We start from the raw sequence: 19,692 nt of genomic DNA on the forward strand, positions 1-19,692 counted from the left end.
TAGGATTTGGGGGCCGAGGGAGACTTGCATTTTTACTTTATAGACTTAGGTATTATTTGAATTGTTTTATAGTCCCTTTATTACTTTTATAATAAAAAACAAGCACTATATTAAAAAATAGAAGTAAAATCCAGCAGTAAATAATTCTGTTCAGCTTTAAGTGAGCATGTCCCAAACTCACATGATCAATGAACCCGTTTTGTGGAACACTCAGAAACAACTTGTGCAACAAATGTTGAAGTTCCTGCACTCCAGACTCTCTCTGTTCCCTGTCAGCATATGGGTTTTCACCTCTTGTGATCTTCTGCAAATGAGTGAAGGAGATAGTAGAAAGGACTTCAGAGATGGTCTGGGACACCCCCTTAGTTTTGAAACACAGGGACTTAAGGTCATGAAAAGAGAAGGGCCTTGGCAAGATCAGCCTGAAGCCCTCAGTCCTTACCTAGCTCCTTCCACATCTTTTCTGTAATCACCAGGTGCCTTAGATGGGCCACGGCCTTGGATTTCATTAAAAACTCATTAAGTTAAAAAAAATCATTAAACATTCTGCAGCACTCAAGGAAATTGTCAGGACCTCTGAGTAAGCTCTGGCGTCTATATGCTCCCTGGAGTTCTAGATCTAGGCACAGAGCAGGGGAGTCCTTAGGACCCCCTCCTTCTTCCTAATGGTCTTATTCTACAGCTTTTTAGGAAGAGGTAAGTGCTATTCAATGGAAAGGACCCTGGAAATAGCTGATAGAAATCAGCAAGGGAAAGAAGCCCCCTTTTTCCCTAATGTGGGACATTGAAAAATTAATACCTGTCTTTTGTCATCTAGTGGTTATGGATTGAATGATGTACTTTAACCCTGTTGTCAAATCTGTTGCCCCCAGAATACAACAAGGATGCCAGCCTGTTAAACCAAGCACGCTGTTGTCTGGGGACAGCCAGCTGACCTGAAGTCTGCACGATCCTTCCCCAAGTGGGAAGGCCACCCTCCCCTCCACACCCCCATTCTTATTAGGAATTTCTGGACCTGAGGGTAGGTAGGACGATGACCATGTCCAGCTTGAAGCAGCTAGAGGAGCTTGAGACCTTCGCCCATTGTCCTTTATAAGATTATAAAGGGTCTTAAGTCTGAGAGGGAGGGATTGTTATTTTGTATTGTTAAAATAATTATTTATTTATTTATTTATTTAAAAAAAGAAAAAGAAGAATATATGAAAGGGTGAGGTGGGAGAGCTTGTATGTATGACCCATGGGCAAGGACTTGGCGGGGGGAGATTGCTGGGGGAGGGAGGTCACTGGGTGGAGGGGAGCAAAGGGGAAAAAATTGGAACTATCGTAACAATATAATCAATAAAATATACTTAAAAAAAAGGTAAAAGCTGAAATAAAAAAAAAAAAAGAGAGAGAAAGAAATCAGCAAGGGCCTTGAGGAAACCTGGGATCTCTGGTGAAGTGCAGATTCATAAAAGCATACACGTACTCATTGACTCAGTGGCACAGGCTTGAGTTGGGCAGAACTGGCTTTGAATCTTGCCTCTTGAGTCTGCCTTTAACTTAGCTATCTAACACTGTCAAGTTTCTTAACTCCAGGAAGCCTTGGTTTCCTCATTTCTGAAGTAGGGATGATAGCTTATATGTCACACAGCCATTAACTAAGATGATGGCTATGAAAGTTGCTAACCTATGGGGCACAGTATATGTATCAATAGTTAGTCAAGAAATGTTAATTCCCACCTTTTCCCTCACATCAGCCAATCGCTACTCCCTTCAATCCTAATGATAGCAATCCTGGGCAATAAACCCAGGGGCTATGAATGAAATGCTTCCTACGCTTGAGAAACTGGCTTGCTGGTGAAGAACATAACATGATCTGGGCACAACAGGTGCACTGATAGAGGTGAGCTCCAGTACACCCTGAACACCGGGAGCCCCTCAGCCAGCACTATCATCCTGGGGACCTGACACTGGAGCTGCCTCTCAGTGTCCCAGTGGCCTCAAGGGAATTTACTGCCAACTTTAGATTGACCCACAAATTTGTTATAAAGATTTCTGGAAAGAATTGTAGGGATCATAGCAGTTAAGCTGATCAAGGCAAGAACAAACTGGGGAGGACCCAGCTGCAAGCAATGGAGCACAAGCTCTTGAGCCACGCGGCCTGCATTCAGGCCTTGTCTCCTGTGCCTCTGTGTGGATCTACCATCTGCGCCTCAGCTTTCTTAGCAATGCTGTGGTAACAGTAGTAGTACTTACTCCATAGAGCTTTTGTTTTGAAGATTAAACAAGAGAATGTGTTTGAAAAACTGAGCACAGTGGGCTGGTATATAGTAAGAGTACACAGGAAAACACTTAGCATTGTTATTAAAGCTATTTGGTCTGTAAGTACTAACTAAGGCTGAGAGGCAATATTGACAGATTAAAGGCACAGAAAATGTGGACAACCAGTAGGGCAACCTTCATCATTATTGGACAAGCAGCATCAATTCTATACTTCTCCACAATCACGGATGTCACTTTTGTTCACCAAATCACATAAGACAGACAGAACTACTCTTTGGAATCATATAAACTTGATATCAAATTCTCAATCTGGCTCTTACTAATGTGATCTTGGGTGAGTCGCCGAACCTTGATTTTCTATGCAAAACCAGAGGATAGTGCATGTTGATCTTGTGTACTGTTAGAATCACAAATGCAGTTACGTACATAGAAATAAACCTGGCACATTGCCTGGCACCATATATCCTGGCTTCTTTCCTTCTTTACCCAAAGCTAGCAAACCAGAGAATAGAGGTAGGCAAACAATAGTGTTTAGAAGTCTATTTAATGAAAAGAGCATTCTATATGGATTCAGAGATAATAAGAAGTTAAAATGAGGACACTGGACTGGAGGACCTTAAAGGTTCTTTCCCCATCCATAGTCTATGATTTTTCAAGTAACTATCTATTTTACTTTTGTCACATATCTTGGCCCTATCACCTAATAAATATGACCTTTGGCAGGTTATTTGACTTTGTGTCCTCTTCTGTCAAGTATGGATAAAAGTTGTACCCAATTCTCAGGACCACTGTTAAAATTCAGTGATATAGAGCACATAAAGAGTTTACCCTTGCATGGTAGGTAGTCACTAATCAATTAATGCCAGCTGTAATCACTGTTGTTAGGGCCCCTATAAAGATTAAAAGAGAATGTACATAGAAAGCATAGCACAGTGCGTGGCACATAGGTAGTGTTCAAAAACATTATTATTATTACTTCTAACACTGCTCTTGATTTTATATCACCAATGGCTAGGGCTCAAGGAAACCAGTAAGTAATACATGCTGTCATCCCAGTAATGACAAATCAAAACAGCGACACCAAGAGATATAAAGATAATTAATCATAGGTCCAACAGGAACTAAAAGGTTTCTGGAACAAACAGCCCTGTCCAGCCCAGACAGAGGACAGGCTCACCCACGAGAAGCAGCAAATGTGGGCGGCATGCTCCCCAGCCCTGGGGACTACATGCATGGAGACAACGTCTGGATGTACAATATTGGGTTGGCCAAAAAGTCCATTACATTTTTTCCATATGATGGCTCCAATAGTGCTTAGTTATCTTTAACTTCAATCGAAACAATTTTGTCAGATTGTATTTTGCCAGCTGTCATATCAGTGTGCATAAAAAAAAAAAACACAACGAAATTGGTGAATTTTTGTGCAGCCGTTCTAGTATTGAAGATGGAAGAAGATATGCAACATTTTCAGTGTACTGTGCTTTATTATTTCAAGAAAGGTAAAAACACAACTGAAATGGAAAAAGATTTGTGCAGTGTATGGAGAAGGTGCTGTGACTGATCGAACATGTCAAAAGTGGTTTGTGAAGTTGATTGGTTCTACTGACATTCTGGCCAAATAATTCTTTGCTGTGAGGCTGTCTTATGCATTGGAAGATGTTCAGCAGCACCCCTGGGATCTACCCACTAGAAGCCAATAGCTGGAGATAGCCGACATACTCAAAATATCCAGATCAATAAAGTTATTGGGGAAAATGAAAAGTGTCTTTTATTTAATGGAAAAAACATAACGGACTTTTTGGCCAATTCAATAGTTCATCTCACAAGGTGGTAATGTAATAATTCCTTGTCCTGTAACTACATATTGCTTTCTGCCAAAAGTTCAAAGCTATCCAATGAGTATCTCATTAATCTTTGGGATCCTATGGGGATTGGGGTGGGTAAGCATTGTTGCTATTACCTTATCAAGATGAGACTGTACAGTTTAGAGGAATGAAATACCTTGTCTTTGTTCCAACAGTCTATCAGTGCTGACAGAGGGCTAGAAACCCAGGATGTGATCCCTAAGCCCAGGGTTCTAAGTCCTACCCTCAGAAACACCTTGAAAGAAGAGTGAAGAAGGTGCCTTGGAAAGATGCAGTCCTTTGCCCCCCTCCCTTCCTAGGCTAAGTAACTGCAAGGCTTACCTGTCACTGAACTGAACCTCTTCTCCGTTCCTGGCCCAGCTGATGGTAGGTCGGGGGTTGCCTATGGCTTCACAGTGCAGAAGCACACTCAGTGTCCCGCTGGCCAGGGCCACAGTCTGCCCCAGATGGGTGACCACTTCGGAGGCAGACAGCTGCTGGGCAGCTGAGATTTTCCGCAAGATGGTGGGCTTGCGGTGTGGCCGGCGGGAGCCACTCCCTGCCTCCCCTGAGGAGGACCGGAGCATGCTGGTGAAGCTGGACACGGGTTTTCGAGGTGGGATGGCCACGGGGGGAATCCTCTGCTCAGATGGCTTGAGGAGTGTGTCCTGGTGCTCGACCTGGCTGCGGAAGATCTCCTGGGCCAGCTGGGCCACCAGGTGCTTGCTGTAGACATCCCGAAGCTCATCGGGCTGCTGGGAGAGGTTCCGGAGGATGTCGTCCAGGCGCTGCTGCTCGGTCACGATGGTGAAGGGCAGGTGCAGGAGGGCCTGCTCAGTATTCTGGTCCTCCTCCGAGGATGTGTTCCTTTCCGTAGAGTCCTGGACCTCCCACGCAGCCAGGAGCTCTCCGGGCCAGCCCCCCTGCTCTAGCAGCCGAGAGACCAGGTCATCATAGGTACTCCCCGGGTCAGTGGCGAGGCCCCGCTTCTCAGCCTTGCTGCCATTAGAGAAGATTCCGTTCTGGTGTTTGTGGGTCTGCAGGGCCTCCTTGGGGTTGGCCTTCCTCACCCGGAGGGCCTCTTCCTCGCTCCTCAGGCTCGTGGGCCGGGCCACCAGCTTCTGGTTGCCTCCAATGAGCTTAATCACAAACTGCTCCCGGGCTGGTCCTGCAGAGCAGGTGTAGATGCCAGCATCAGAGGGCTTGAGGCGGTGGATCTTTAAGTAGCCAAAAGGGGCCACAGTGACATGGGCAGAGCTGATAAGGTGCTGGCCGTCTTTCTCCCAGGTGATGAGGGGCTTGCGGAAGCGCCGTGTGGGGCACCGGAGCACCACTGTGGTCTTGGGGAGCAGGTATGCGAACCCGCCCACGACGAAGTGCAGCTTCCTCTGCTTGCGGGTCTGGATGTATATCTTCCTTGCTGCCTCAATGTGTGGGCTGTGCTTTGTGGATGGCCTCCCCGGCCCTGGAGTGAAAGGGAAGATGGATGGACACATGGAGAGAAGAGAAAAATGAGAGTGAGATACAGCAACAAGAAAGAGGGAAACAAGGAGGGGGAAGAGAAGAGAAAACGAGAGAAAGGGGCAGAAGAGAGAGTAGGGGAACAAAGTGCTTCAGAGCTGATTTTGGCCGGAGCCTTCATTGACAATCCTGTGTTTTTCTGGGGGAACTGGCTACCAGCTATGGCCCATCAAGCTGACGCCACAACCCAAAACTGGGGAACAACCGGCTTTCACCCTATTGGCTCTTTCTGGCCCTACAAGCTGAGATGCAGGGTTCTAGATGGAGGGAGACCCTGGGAAAGGCAGTTCCTCTCATTAAAAGGACTTTAAAAAATTAGCATCATAAAAATGAGGCAGTGGGCAAAGGGAAGGAGAATGTCCCCCTTTTAATGTTTATCCTTTGCACCCCTAGGCACCAGGGCCCTCATTACCCAGGGGAGGAGAGCCTAGAAGTGTTACAATTCTAGGAATTAAAATTAGACACAACAAATCTGTTCAGAGTAGTTTAAAACCCCAGAGTGGATAACATTAGACTTCATTAGTAATATGCTGCCTCCAGCTTCCAGATCTCCTTACGCCAGCAAGTGAATTTTGCTCTACCTCTTGCAAACTCTTTCTCCAGGAGAGACGGGAATTTCACCTGGTCACACATAATTAAGATTCCTTTCCCATCTGCAGCTGAGCTCACCAGCCTGCTGCCCTCCAGGGCCCAACAATCTCCTACGAGCCTGGGTTTAGGGAAGGTTACTGAGCAGCCATACCTGCTTCCATGGAGTTTCATCTCCCCATCCCCAAAGCTCTGAGGTACTCACTTGCACAGGTTGCCAGCATACATGGCCTGATTGATGAAGAGAAGGGCAGGGGAGGGCACAGGGAGGAATTGACAATAGTTGAGACCCCAGTTTTCAGCACCTTCCTGCAAATGGCACTTCGAGTCTGGGTGCCCTCACCGCAGGTTGTGGAACACTGATGGGGAAAGAAAGGCGAAATGCATGTAAATGCAGGGCACTATAAGCTAATGTGCTTTTGTGTGTTCTCAAGCTCACCAAAATATGAGAAAAGTTGTTTAAAGAAGAAATAACCACTTAGAGAAATATTCATTACTTAACAATGCGGAAAGACATGTCTGTTGTAGCCACCTTCTAAAGATTTTCTACTATAAGGTTTCCTGTAGATAGTTACCTGTTTTTACTTATATGGCCTAGGCTTTAGAGTTACAGAGTTAGAGAGTCCTGTATTCACATCTAGTTCAGTATTTCACTATTTGGCAAGTTACTTAAACTCTGAACCCCTTCTGTGCTTATTTTGCAAGGTTGGGAATTAAATGAGATAACACTTTAAATGTCACACACAGAAATGTCACATAAAAGTATCAGACAATTATCTGATACTTTAATGTCAAGCATCAGATAATTGTCATTTATCTATTTCATCTGAGGTGGGGTGCTAGATAACTACAGAAAAGAGATGTGCAAAATGGTTCTTAAGGTCAAGGAGCTGTTGTCAAATGCAGGAAAAAATTCCAAATTCATTATTTAAATGAAAGCGTATATTAAAGAAATAGAAATTAAAACCACAATGAGATACCACTCCATGTTCACCAGAACGGTGATAATAAAGTAGACAGATAATAAGTATGGGTGAGGATGTGGAAAAATTAGGGCCTTCATACATTGCTGATAGGAATGTAAACAGTTTAGCTCTCTTGGAAAACAGTTTAATTGTTTCTTAAAAAGTTAAATATAAATTTACCCTGAGACCAGCAATTTCACTACTAGATATCTACCCAAGAGAAATGAAAACATACATCCACACAAAGACTTGTATGTGAATATTCATAGCAGTGTATTCATAACAGACAAAAAGGGGAAGCAGCTCAAATGCTCATAAATTGGTAATTACATAAACAAAAATGTGGTATATCTATACAATGGAATATCATTCTATCATAAAAAGGAATTTAGTTCTATGTGCTACAACATGAATAAACCTTGAAAACATTATGCTACATTAAATTTTACAGTATTCAAATTATACCTCAGTGAAGCTGTTTAAAGATTTAAATAGTAGTAAAAATTTTAGTAAACCTAAAAAACTAAAAGACAAGTGAAGTATTATGAAATTGATACTAACAACTATTGAATGCTTATGGTACACTAGGGATTTCCCACCTAGGTCTTGAAGATGGGTGGAGTCTGGACAGGTGTAGAGAACCAGGAATAAGCATGGGAGTCAGGGAAGTATCCAGAACAAAGGTAGAACAGTTCAGTGCAGAAACCCAAGCAGGTCTGGGGACACAGCTACATCTCTTTGAGCAGAAAGAATCACATCGAGAGTGTCAGGAGTTCAAGAGGTAGTTTGGGGCCAGACATTGGAGATTTTTAATTTTCAGACAGGAGGTCTGGCATTGGTCCATAAAGCAATGAGGAGCCATTAAGAGGAGGAGTGAAATGATGAAAGAGGTGTTTTGAGAAGGTTAATCTGGCAACAGTGTCTGGGAGGGATGGGAGTAGGAGATGGATGGCAGGTAGGGCTATCAGTTAAGGAGGCTCCCACAGTAGTCCAGGCCTGAGATGATGAAGGCCTGAACTGGGGTCATGGCAGTGTGCCATGTTAACTTGAAAAATGACAGTAAAAACAACAAAAAAAATTATCTTATCTTTTAAAGTATGATAGGCTAGCCCATTGAAAGAAATGATTCCATGCAAAGTTCTATGATATATACTACCCCAGAAGACATTTAAAATGCCAAAAATAGGGATGAGAGTCAAACTCATTGGTTTTGTTCCCTGATGATCATAGATTCCAGATTCCACTCATCCCTTATTTTATTGTATATGACAACACCAAATCCAGGGATCAGGTGGGAGAGAGGTAAAGAGCCTGGAAACTTTGAAAGCGTGGTCATTTTAGTGCTGCTAAGTAAAAAATAGGAAAATAAACCACATGTCAGGAGATCGATTTACGATTTTGGTCAAGTCCGGATCTTTCTCTAGGCTCAATTTCCACATCTCTAAGAGAAGGAAACCAAGTGACAGCAGAAATTTTCAAACTGTTCCATAACTATGTGGAGGAAGTGATTCAGGGGCTTCTCAGGTGAGCTGGAGACCCAGCCATTGGAAATCTGGAACCCCCAACCCTCACTCAACCAAAACATCTCTGATTTGATATGCTTTAAAATTTTAGCTTCATAATAACATAAAAACTTAAAAAAGAGTTCTTTGACTTTAATTTTAATTTTTAAAAGAGCAACTAGGCTATAGGATCTTCTAAGGTTTTTTCTAGCTTCAAAATTTACTAGTAGAACTTTAATTTCTTTTACTGTTTTTTTTTGGGGGGGAGCAACTTCCCTAAATATATGACTTAAAAATATTTACTAGCCAACTCTTTCAGGATATGGAAGGGTTTCTTTTAAATAAAAAAGTAAGGCCTTTTGAGGGTCTCATTCTCAGAATAGAATCAGAGAGTAATTTTACTTGAAGTGTCTAAACTTTTGGCTTAACTCTGTCTCTGAGGCATTCTGTGTAGTAACTGCGAGATTAAGCCAGATAGCAGCGGATAAAAACACTCATAGATCATCCAGGTCTTCCCTTCTCCAAGGGGTCTTGTGGGGGGTGTGGAATGCATGTCTTATCTCAGCCACAGGGCCCAGAGAAGGGCTTTTGGGATGACAGGGCTAACCTGAGCCTCCGTGAACACCTGCAGGAGCACTTTTGTATGGCACCACTGTGAGTTTCATCCCAGTGAATCAGTGATTACTTCCCATCATTCTCAGCTCCTCCCCAATGTTTGGAATTTCCACTCATCAACCCAGATAACTCAGAATGTAATAAACAACATTCCTTGGATAAGGATTAACTATTCCTAATTTCCACAATGTAACTTCCTTCTCCCAGGAAGACTGGCAAAGGGTGGGGAGGTCTCTACCATGACCTTGGTTCTAGCCAGTCAAGGTAAGTCCTTCTTTTTATTACCTCTCTTCCTGACAATGAGCAGGGATCGAATAGGATCATAACAATAATTATGGGTAACTTTAACTAGGCAAAAAGCACTTTATAGGCATCATTTAATTTAAGCCTTCTGATAACCATAAAGGTAGACACTTTTATTATCTCCAATATTTAGATAAGCAAGCTAAGGCCAAGAAAGGTTAAGTAACTAGCCCAAGGTTATATCAGAGCCTTCCTACATTGCTGGTGGGAACGTAAAATAGTATGGCCAGGTAGAATAAGGGCAGAGTCAGCATTAGGATCTAAGTTTGTCTGTCAGTCTCAGCTCTTCACCACACGTGACACTGTATTAAGGGTCTGCTTTACTTAATGGGTCCCATGAGATCTCAATTCAGCAGTCACCTTTCCTGAGCGCCTAACCACAAGGATCCGTCCTTCAAATCTGTAAGTTGAAAATAACTTTTTCTCAATTGTTTTGCATATGCTCAGAGATGACAAAGTCCAGGAAAATGGGAGGACAATTATGATCACACAGTCAGCATCACACTCATGGCAGACTATCACCAATGGCTGTGGGAAAGCAATACCTTTTGCAATATGCCTTGGGAGGAGGTCTTCATCTAGAACCACTTACTTGGCAAATACATGAGGGCTCTCTCCTGCATTGTTATATTTATTGTGATTTTTTTCATATATAATACCATACCCCAAATCAACATTCCATGGAAAAATTGTCACTGCCATGTTCAAGCATGCACACATGCCTGCACACACACACACACACTTGAATACACACATGCTAATTCTATACACTTTTTTCTTTTATCCTGTTTCTGAAACATGACATTTTACTGTTCTGAAACATTTGGGGTAAGATACTACCAGAAGGCAATTTTACTGTTAAAATATAAAATCTATAACAATGTAAGTTAACTCTCAATTGCAAAGCCCTTAGCAGGCCCCATCTGATGGAACTCTATATGGGTAGATAAAACATGGGACAAGAATCCTAAGAACCTATGCTGACAGAGCTGGCGTCTTAATTTTCAGAGGCAGCTTCCCACTCTGTGGAAGCATGAGTCCTGTGATGTATTTCATCCAGCAACAGTTCCATCCTGTGAGTTCTATATCAAGCAAAGGCAAAGGAATCAGCAAAAGCACTTCGAATGCTTCCATATGCAAGGGAGGGTCTTGAATCTGGTTTTGACACACCACTTCAGGCCTAGTGATTCTGTTCTTGGCTAAATTTACTTGTGAAGCAATAATTGGGTGGGTAGGGGGGCTTCTCTATGGAAGGCATACAAGCCTGTTGTAGGCGATTCAAAAAAGTGTAGGGGCTGAAAACTAATCAATTGAAGCTTGGTGTAAATAAATGAATTGATGCTAGTGTTAGAATAGGAATTATTGAGACAAATAGATTAGTTGGGAGATATAACCCTAATTCTGAGGCAATGGTGAATGCTGATGCAATCATCTCCTTAAATACAAGACAAGAGGGGAAATCAGGTTCTCTTGCTGGGAAGTTGTTGAAGTTTTGGAGCCAGGAAACTGACAGTAAAGAGGCAAGATTTCCTTGGCCTTTTTTCCCTACTAAGTCATGTTCCTTATTGTCCAGTAACTTGGAAAAGAAGAACTTGAGAGGTTTGGACCTTATTGAGTAGAGACTAGAAACATCTGGGTGTAGGAGGCTTAGGGAGGTCAGGAAGGCACATGTGGAGATTCTTCTGTGTTCTGTGAAGAATCCTGGGCCCAAATAGCACAAGTGAAGCCTGGTTTCATTCCAAGAGGAACCCATTTACAATTGCATGCTTCGGATTACTGAATAAGGGCAGGCTGCTTAACTTATGTCTCTGCAGCCTAGTTAAGTTAGTCACATGGTATAGTATAAATGGTTACAAAAATACTGTTCCATAATGTTAGGATTATTTCATTTTGTTCTCGAGTGCCTTCTTTTCCTCTTTATGCCTCTCTCATTATCTCCTTCTGAGGACCATACATACCTCTGTCCATTCAGAGAGAAGCCACTCGCTGGGACAGTCATCTTTCTTGCAGGATTGCTGGGAGGTCAGTTTTGGGGCTGAACAGAAGATCTCAGGAAGCTCCAGGAAGCTGCCATCGGCCATGCGCTGCTTGCAAAGAACCTCACGCTTCTGAATACCTCCTCCACAAGTCCTGGAACACTGGGGAAGGAAGGAAAGTCAACTGAACGTAAGAAATTGGCGCATTTAAGTGCCAAGTTTTACTTTTGCCTTGGCTGAGTAAACAGTGAAAAAAAGAAAAAAAAAGAAAAACAGAAAAAGAGAAAACAGGAACTGGCTCATAGAATTTTGCTTCCTCTCCTTGAAATAAAATCTGTAGCAAGATCTGCTACACCCCCGACTCGTATTAATCTCAAGTATTCAGAGTGTCCAGGAGTTTCAAGAGCATTTAAATCTTAGAAAGTTGCTTCTACATGATGATTTGCAGCCACCCAAGACAACTGGTTTAAAAGGTTAGTATAATAGAGTGCTAAACATATTTATGATCCAGTGAAAATAATTTGTGTTGCTTCCTGAATGAACAAGAGAGAGCTCCTGCCATCAGTGTAAATCTGGAAGAATTAATTTGCAGATAAGGCAGCCCTTCCTAAGTGTAAATGCCCAACTCTACCACATTGGAGGGCCACTGAATATGAGACCTGGTTTTCTTTTTCTTTTTCTTTGTTTTGTTTTTATTTTTAGAGAGAGAGGAAAGGAGAGAGGGAGAGAAACATCACTGTGTGGTTGCACCTCACTCGCACCCCAAACTGGGGACCTGATGTGCAACCTAGTTACGTGCCCTGCCTGGGAGTTGAACCAGTGACACTTGGCTCGCAGGCCAACGCTCAATCCACTGAGCCACAGCAGCCAGGGGAGACACCTGATTTTCTGAAGAGCTCCTCCAGAATGCATTTTTGCAGGACTTGTGATTTCTTAGGGCAGTGGGGGCAAGAGCCACTGAATTTGGGATACAAGAAAAACAGCCTTATTTCAGTGGTTTTCAGCAGGATCCCAGACACACTGTCTACTTGTAACTTAATAGTTATAATCCACTTGCAGGAGGAGGGAGAGAGGCCCCCAGCAGCACAGAGCTGTTATTCCAAGTAATTGCCCCCTCTGTTACAATAGCAAAGAGGGCTTCAGTTTTTAGCTGGGCACATGACTTTTAGTCAATAGACCAGATTTGCCCACCTCCCTTAAAGGTAGAAATGGCCAGGTGACTAAGTGCTGCTCCTGCAGTGGCCTCTTAGAATAGGAATTATTTAGACAAATAGATGAGTTGGGAGTATGTCCCTAATTTATGAGGCAATGATGAATGCTGATGCATTGCACTCAGAACTACAAGGGACACTTGTGACTCCAGCTGAGGTGAGGATGGTGATACAATGTCCCTGAGTACAGCCAGAGAAGGCTGTTGTGGTCCCTTACTCAATAGTCCCAATCTTGGTTGCATTTTTAAATCACCTGCGGGTTTTTATAAAGTACTGAGGTCTTACATTTAATCAGAGATTTCATCATTAAATCAGAAACTCTTGGGAGATGGATTGCATACATTTGTTTTTTAAATTTGAAAATAATTTAATTCTCCCAGGTAACTCTGAAACCAGGGTTAAGAACCATCTTTCAATGAATGTCCCTCTACCATTTTCAATGGGAATAAGATAATCATAGGGGGACATCCTGGGACTCAGAGAGGCCTCTGTTAGAACCATTGGTTGTTTGGACCCCACTGGAGTAAACATGCCCTTTGTTTGCAGTCGTGACTGGCTTGAGGTCACAGGGCTACTGAATAATGAATTTAGAAAAGCTATGAACTCAGTCTTGTTAGGTCTTTTAAGCTTAGAGCATTTCAAACCATGCAAGGCAATGGTGACCAAATTGTATTTGCATTTTATATATTTACTTTTCCTTTTTATTGAATTTATTGGGGTGACATTGGTTAACAAAGTTATACAGGTTTCAGGTGCACAATTCTACGACACATTGTCCGTGCAGTGTATCTATCATGTGTGCCTCACCCAAGTCAAATCTCCGTCCATCGCCACTTACTACCCCATACCCTCCTCTACTTCCTTCCACTCCCTCTCCCCCCCCGCAATCGCCACACTGTTGTCCGCCTCCATGAATTCTCTCTCTCTCTCTCTTTTTTTTTTGTTCAATCTCTCCACCCCATCTGCATTTTAAATTTAAAAATTTTGAAATGAAAATAACCTTATTGAGTCCCATAGGGGGAAAAATGTATTTTCTTATGGCTGGATTCAACTACTTACTCACTGAGTAAAAGAAGGTTATGTACTGAAACCACCCTATGAAGTAATCTGTCCCTACTTTACAGGTGAAGAAGCTGAGGCTAGACAGGTGAAGTTTCTCAGCTAAGGTCCTGTGCCCAGCATGTTCTCTTGGCTGGGGTGGTGGACACAGCTGAAGAATGTGCCCAAGCTTGTTTCTCTTTTCTGTGGTTGTAGGAACTGCTTTCTGCTTGCCGTGAAGGGTACTCCAACTGCTGCTTCATGCTGCGAGCCCCAGGCCCTGTAAGTCCTAAGCCTGCTAAGAGCCTGCTCTCCTCTGCACCCCCATGGAAGGGCAGTGCTTTGAAATTCAGTCTTCAGCCCCCACTCTGCAACTGTCCCTGACCAGTAGGAGCCAGCCTATGATCCAGGTTGGGGGTCAACATTCTAAAATGACTTATCTGCATTGTGGTGGACCTGTAAATGTGTTCTCCCTAGACCTTTTAATTTCTGAGCTGAAAGGCTACATTTGAATGTAGCTTCTAGGCTGTGCCAAAGCCAGGTAGGTGGGTAGACTACATGCAGAGGTCTACAGCCAATTGTTACTTATCACAGATTCAAACCGTTTCTTCCAAAGACTTGCCTAACATGTCATTCAGCCTTAATTGAAGAAAAATCTATGACTTTGAATCTAATACTTCAAGCTGTGAGTGACCCAGGCCTTTGGCTTCTCTGGCTCATTTTGGTGGTTCCCTGGCCTTTTTATTCATCAGAGAAGCAAAGTTTTATGTAAGTTCTTGTTTAACAGTAGTTTAATAAACTCTTAAAGGATCTTACTTCTTGAATCCATTTGCACCCATACTGTTCTGAACAGTGCCTTCTGTGAATGTAAACCCTCAGTAAATATTTGTGGAATTGAATTGAAGTTGTTGGTTGGGGGAAATTTAAATTAGCAGCTAAGAATTCCATTTATTTAGAACAACCCTTCTTGTTACTAAGGATAACTAAGGTTTTAAATTTGGCTGTATAGTCTTTTGCATGATTTCTTAAGTTCAGCCTTTTCTTATTTTTGTCAAATTCTCACTTCTAACCAACTAGTCATTCTATCATCAGATTCATTATAACCTTCATTGTTCAGAACTCTTTTATAACTAGACAACAAACCACATGGATTACTGATTCCTAAAGATTTGCCAAACTTAGGGATTGTGTTCTACACAATTCTTTCAATTCCATGAATTATTAAATTTCTTTCATGAACTTAATGTAATTTTGTTCAAATCATAATCATCTGAAAAAAAATTTGTACTGATAAGTTGAAAAATTTAAATCTTAAGCTCTGATCGCTCTGCTAGCCTTACTAAACATGTCCACTTGAGTGCAAATAGGCATCTTGACCTAAACATGTCTAAAATGGAACTTATGATTCTTTCCCTCCAATATCACCTCAAATCTGTTCTCTTCTCAGTCTTCCCCAATCATTTAATGGTGCCATAGTCAAGACAAAAACTTAGGAGACATTCTTGAGTTTTCTTTTTTCCCCACCACCTTTACCCTGACATCCAAACCATGAGAAATACTTTCAGATTTGCCTCTAAAATAAGGAAGATTTTTCTCCACAATAAATAATAAATTAGGACAGCATCCTCTTTTGCCTAGCCCACTACTAAGCCTCCTAACTGGTCTTTCAGTTTGTTTTGTTTTTTTCAGTTAGGTCCTTGCACAATATAGATAGCATCCTCAATTTGAAGAGAGTCCTCTCTTTCTGATTGTCTTCTGACAATCCCGAGGGGAGAGTCTATCTAGGTCAGTCTCCTGGACACAGGTGAAGAAAACAGAGGGGATCTAGAGAAGCAATGAAATATATTGAGCATATCATCTTATTTGCTACAGTCTATTCTCCACATGGTAGCAAGAGTGATGTTTTCAAAGCATAAATCATATCTCATAATTCTCCTGCTTAAAAACCTCCAGTGGCTTCCCATAGTGATCAGAATAAAATTTTACTCCTCTAACCCTGCCTTGCAAAGCCCTACATATTCTGGTCCCTGCTCTGATGGAATTTTAAGACTAACTCAAATCTTTCCAACTTCATTCACTCACTCCACACAAAGTTATTAAATACTAATCATGAACCAAGTATGGTTCTAGGTTCAGGCAATGAACAAGAAGCCTCACACACCACTCCACTTTTGTCTCCTACAACTCCTTTTCTTCCTTGCTGTTGTGGTTGCTCCAATGCCAGGCTTGTTTCTCCCACTGGGCCTTCACACTTGCTTTCTCTCTCCTTGGACCATTCTTCTCTTACACCTCCATGTGGCTGAGAATTTCTAATCATTCAGGTTCAATTCCATTCCCTCATGCTTGGAGAGGCCATCCCTAAGCCCCTAGCTAGAGTATCCAAAGCAGTCTATCCTGTTAACCTTATTTTATTTTATTTTAGTTTTGAAACAGTTCTTTCAAGTAGCTCTCATCTCTTTTGGAAGTTATAATCTCCCAGCTCTATGAAGTCAGCAATTTTGCTTCTCTTATAGCTCATATTAGCATGTGAGAACTGCATTCAAAACTTTTCCCCAGTATAATATTGTTACATCTTTAATAAGAGACCTTAGGATTAGATGACTTCATCTCTAGTTTTTTTCATCCACATCCTTTCTCATTTTTTCCCTTTAAAGTTAATGATTTGTTTGTTTCCCAGTAAAGAAGTGGTCAGGATATGAGCTAAATCATAGAATGACATTTTATAACAGATGCTGGAGGTATGTGATGTTTTGGAATGATCCATAAATATGTACACTCTAGTGAAAATGCAGTGTATTTTTCTAGGAGAGAAGTAATGACTAGTTCATAAAATCATTATCCCCTAAACCTCAAAATGACATCAAACCACTTTTCTTCTAATCCTTTGATTATAACTCATAGTCCCATGTCCCATGGGTCCTATTAAGTTTGTTAGGCATAAAGAACATGCTCTTGAAGTTTCTGTTACCTGTGACTGAAATTTTAGACACTTCACTAGTGATGTCAGATCTGTAGGAGTACAGATCTCTTTAGTGCTTGATGGCTAAAATTTTCTTTTTCTAAATATCTTCTGAGGCACATGGGCTTCTATTCAATTTGAATAAACGCTCCAAAAATAAACAAGTAGTTGAATAAAAACAGCTCTCAAATTCAAGCTGTCAGTTAGAGCCTTTTAATGAATGTGGCAATAAGGAAAGATTCAGGTTAATTTTCTCTTTCAAACTGAGGAAGGGGATGACGAAAATAATTGGTCTTATCTCAAGGGTAGAGATGTAATAAAAATGTTCTGTAGAGTATGACCACTCACTTAAAATAACATATCTGGGTTACTGATTTGCAGATAGGACCTGATTTAAGGGACAGACCTTCAGATAACTGCCAACCCTGTACAAAAGTCTGTGATGATATGATGACAAAACAGCTGCCAGAAAGTAAAAAATAAAAACAAAAACAGACAAAGAAACCCAGTTTATTTGAAGTTTGACCTACTCTAGCTCCTTTTTATCTGTGGTTTCACTTTCCACAAACTCAGTTATCCACCAAAATGGTCCAAAAATATTAAATGGAAAATTCCAGAAATAAACAATCCATAAGTTTTAAATTGCCTGCCATTCTGAGTAGCATAATAAAATCTTGCACATCCCACTCATTCCTGCTTAGGATGTAAATCATCCCTTTGTCCAGCATCTCCATGATGTATAAGCTCCCTGCCCATTAGTCGCTTAGCAGCATCTGTGTTATCATATTCACTGCAGTGGTGTCACAGTGCTTGTGTTCAAGTAATCCTTACTTTACTTAATGCCAACGAGAAGCTGTAAAGTGCTTCCTTTAAGTCAAAAGGTGGGACCAGTACAATGAGATATTTTGAGGGAGGCAGAGAAAGAGAGAGACCTCATATTCATATAACTTTTCTTAGAGTATATTGTTATAATTGTCCTGCTTTAACATTAGTTATTGTTGTTAATCTCTTAAGGTGCCTAATTTATAAATTAAACTTTATCGTAGGTACGTGCGTATAGTATATATATGAGAGGGGACCCTCCCCCAAAACTGGGATTATCTTTGGGAGGGCGAGCCCCTTGTAGTACAGGCTTCTACCACTAGGTTAGTGTTCTGGGAACCCATTTGTATCAGTGTACCAGCTGGCGTTGTTGGGAGAGGCTGTGTTTGGCTTCAGTGAATTTTTTTTTGAAGACTCTTCCCAAGTGTTTGCTCATTTCATGATGGGTGATTTACAAATGCACCTTTCCACACTGTGCTGAGTGTTCAGCAGTTTTTGACCCAAAATGGCATGACTCCCATGCTCCACATTCCTTATTAACTAGATCTTGCCCCAAGCAACTATTTTTTGCTTCTCTGGATGAAAAAAGTCCTCAAAGGGAAACATTTTTGCTGATGTAGAGGAGGTGAAACAAAAAATGGCAGAAGCATTAAAAGTCATCAAAATCCATGAGTTCATAAACTATTTTTAACAGTGGAAAAATATGTCTCAATAGCTGTATTGCATCAGATGGAGAGTACTTTGAAGGTGACTGAAGTTTAAACATGTAAGAATAAATTCACAATTTTTTATAAATAAATTCGATTTTGGGGGGTCCTCCTTTGTAGAGTTCAGTACTGTCTCCATTTTCAGGCAGCTAGTGAGGGTCTTGGAACCTATCTTCTGCTAATGAGGGGGCTATGATACACGTGAAGCTCTTAGGAAATCCTCAGTGCCCAGAAGATGAGGCGTAGATTCCTGGGAATGCTGCTCAGGGACTTCATACTCGACCCTGCACTGACTTCCCAGAATCATTCCCCGCTGACCTGCATAGACTGGAGCTTTAGTTACAATGGGCAATTTGCCTGTCTCTGGGCATACAGATGCCTTTTCTGCTCAGGCCTTAACTCTATGAGCAATGCCTTTCATTTTTTTTTGTCCATCTGGAAACTCCTAAGACATCCTTGAAGGCCTAACTCAAAGGTTACTTCTTCAGGAATGCCTTCTCTAGCGCCTCTGCTTCATGCAAATGAGTCACCTTGCACCCATCAGGACCTGGAAGGGCACTGCATCTCTCCTATAAGGACTAGTAGTTTGTGTCCTGCTATCTTCCTCTGTCTTCCTGCAGGCATGTAGGATTAGGCATCTTTTGAAGAAAGGGAATGTATTAATCTTTTTATTCCCCAGTGCTTAGTATAGCTTCTGCCAAAGAGCATTCACTTCACAAATGTTTGTTGAATTGATAATTGGATGAATAAAAGAGCCCCAAATCCAGATGTTTAAAAGGTGTAAAATGAACATCCATCTGATGGGCTAACATCCACCTTTTATCAAGCTGTTTCATCAATAGCCAGAAGCTGCTTCTAAGCAGGTCAGCAGTGGGTTTCAGCTGGGGGCAGCAAGTGCTCCCTTGGGTGCCCTGACCCTCCAGGTATGGCAGACAACCATCTAGCTGAGTTAATATCATCAGGGATATTTGTCAGGGTTTCCTGAGAACCTAGCTCATCTTTGCTCACAAAATTTCCCTGGTGTGCTTATATAGGGGTTGACAAAAGTAGGTTTACACTTGTGAGTACTCAAAACACAATTTATTCTTGTATTAGTATTTATTAATTACTGTATTATCTACCATACAAATAATGTGCAAACCTACTGTTGCCCCATCCTGTAGTGATAAAAAGGTGTTTTGAGATGTTTTTTAATTGTAGAAGATGAAATTTCAATTTAATAAAGGTTCCTAAGTCCGTGCTGACTTTGTGAACATGTCGAGATGGTCTGGTGAAGGTGACGCTTTGAAGTGAGAGGCAGATTGCAAAGAAGGAAAATTTTTAAATAAACAGTAAGAGAAAATCAATAAAAATAAATGAAAATGTTTGCCTTTATA

General features: G+C 41.6%; 1 protein-coding gene across 1 annotated transcript in view; it reads right to left on the reverse strand.

The window, feature by feature from the left end:
• ADAMTSL1 (ADAMTS like 1) overlaps positions 1 to 19,692 on the reverse strand; it is a 400,901-nt gene that overhangs the window by 113,998 nt on the left and 267,211 nt on the right. The window contains exons 17-19 of the mRNA XM_090274075.1: positions 11,562 to 11,741; positions 6,424 to 6,577; positions 4,452 to 5,574 (exon numbers count right to left, since the gene is read on the reverse strand). Coding sequence (XP_090130201.1) covers positions 4,452 to 5,574; positions 6,424 to 6,577; positions 11,562 to 11,741 — 1,457 coding nt within the window. The remainder of the gene's footprint in view (positions 1 to 4,451; positions 5,575 to 6,423; positions 6,578 to 11,561; positions 11,742 to 19,692) is intronic.

This window comes from Furipterus horrens, unplaced genomic scaffold (assembly GCF_987537825.1).
Source record: "Furipterus horrens unplaced genomic scaffold, mFurHor1.1.pri manual_scaffold_4, whole genome shotgun sequence".
Lineage (NCBI taxonomy): Eukaryota > Metazoa > Chordata > Mammalia > Chiroptera > Furipteridae > Furipterus > Furipterus horrens.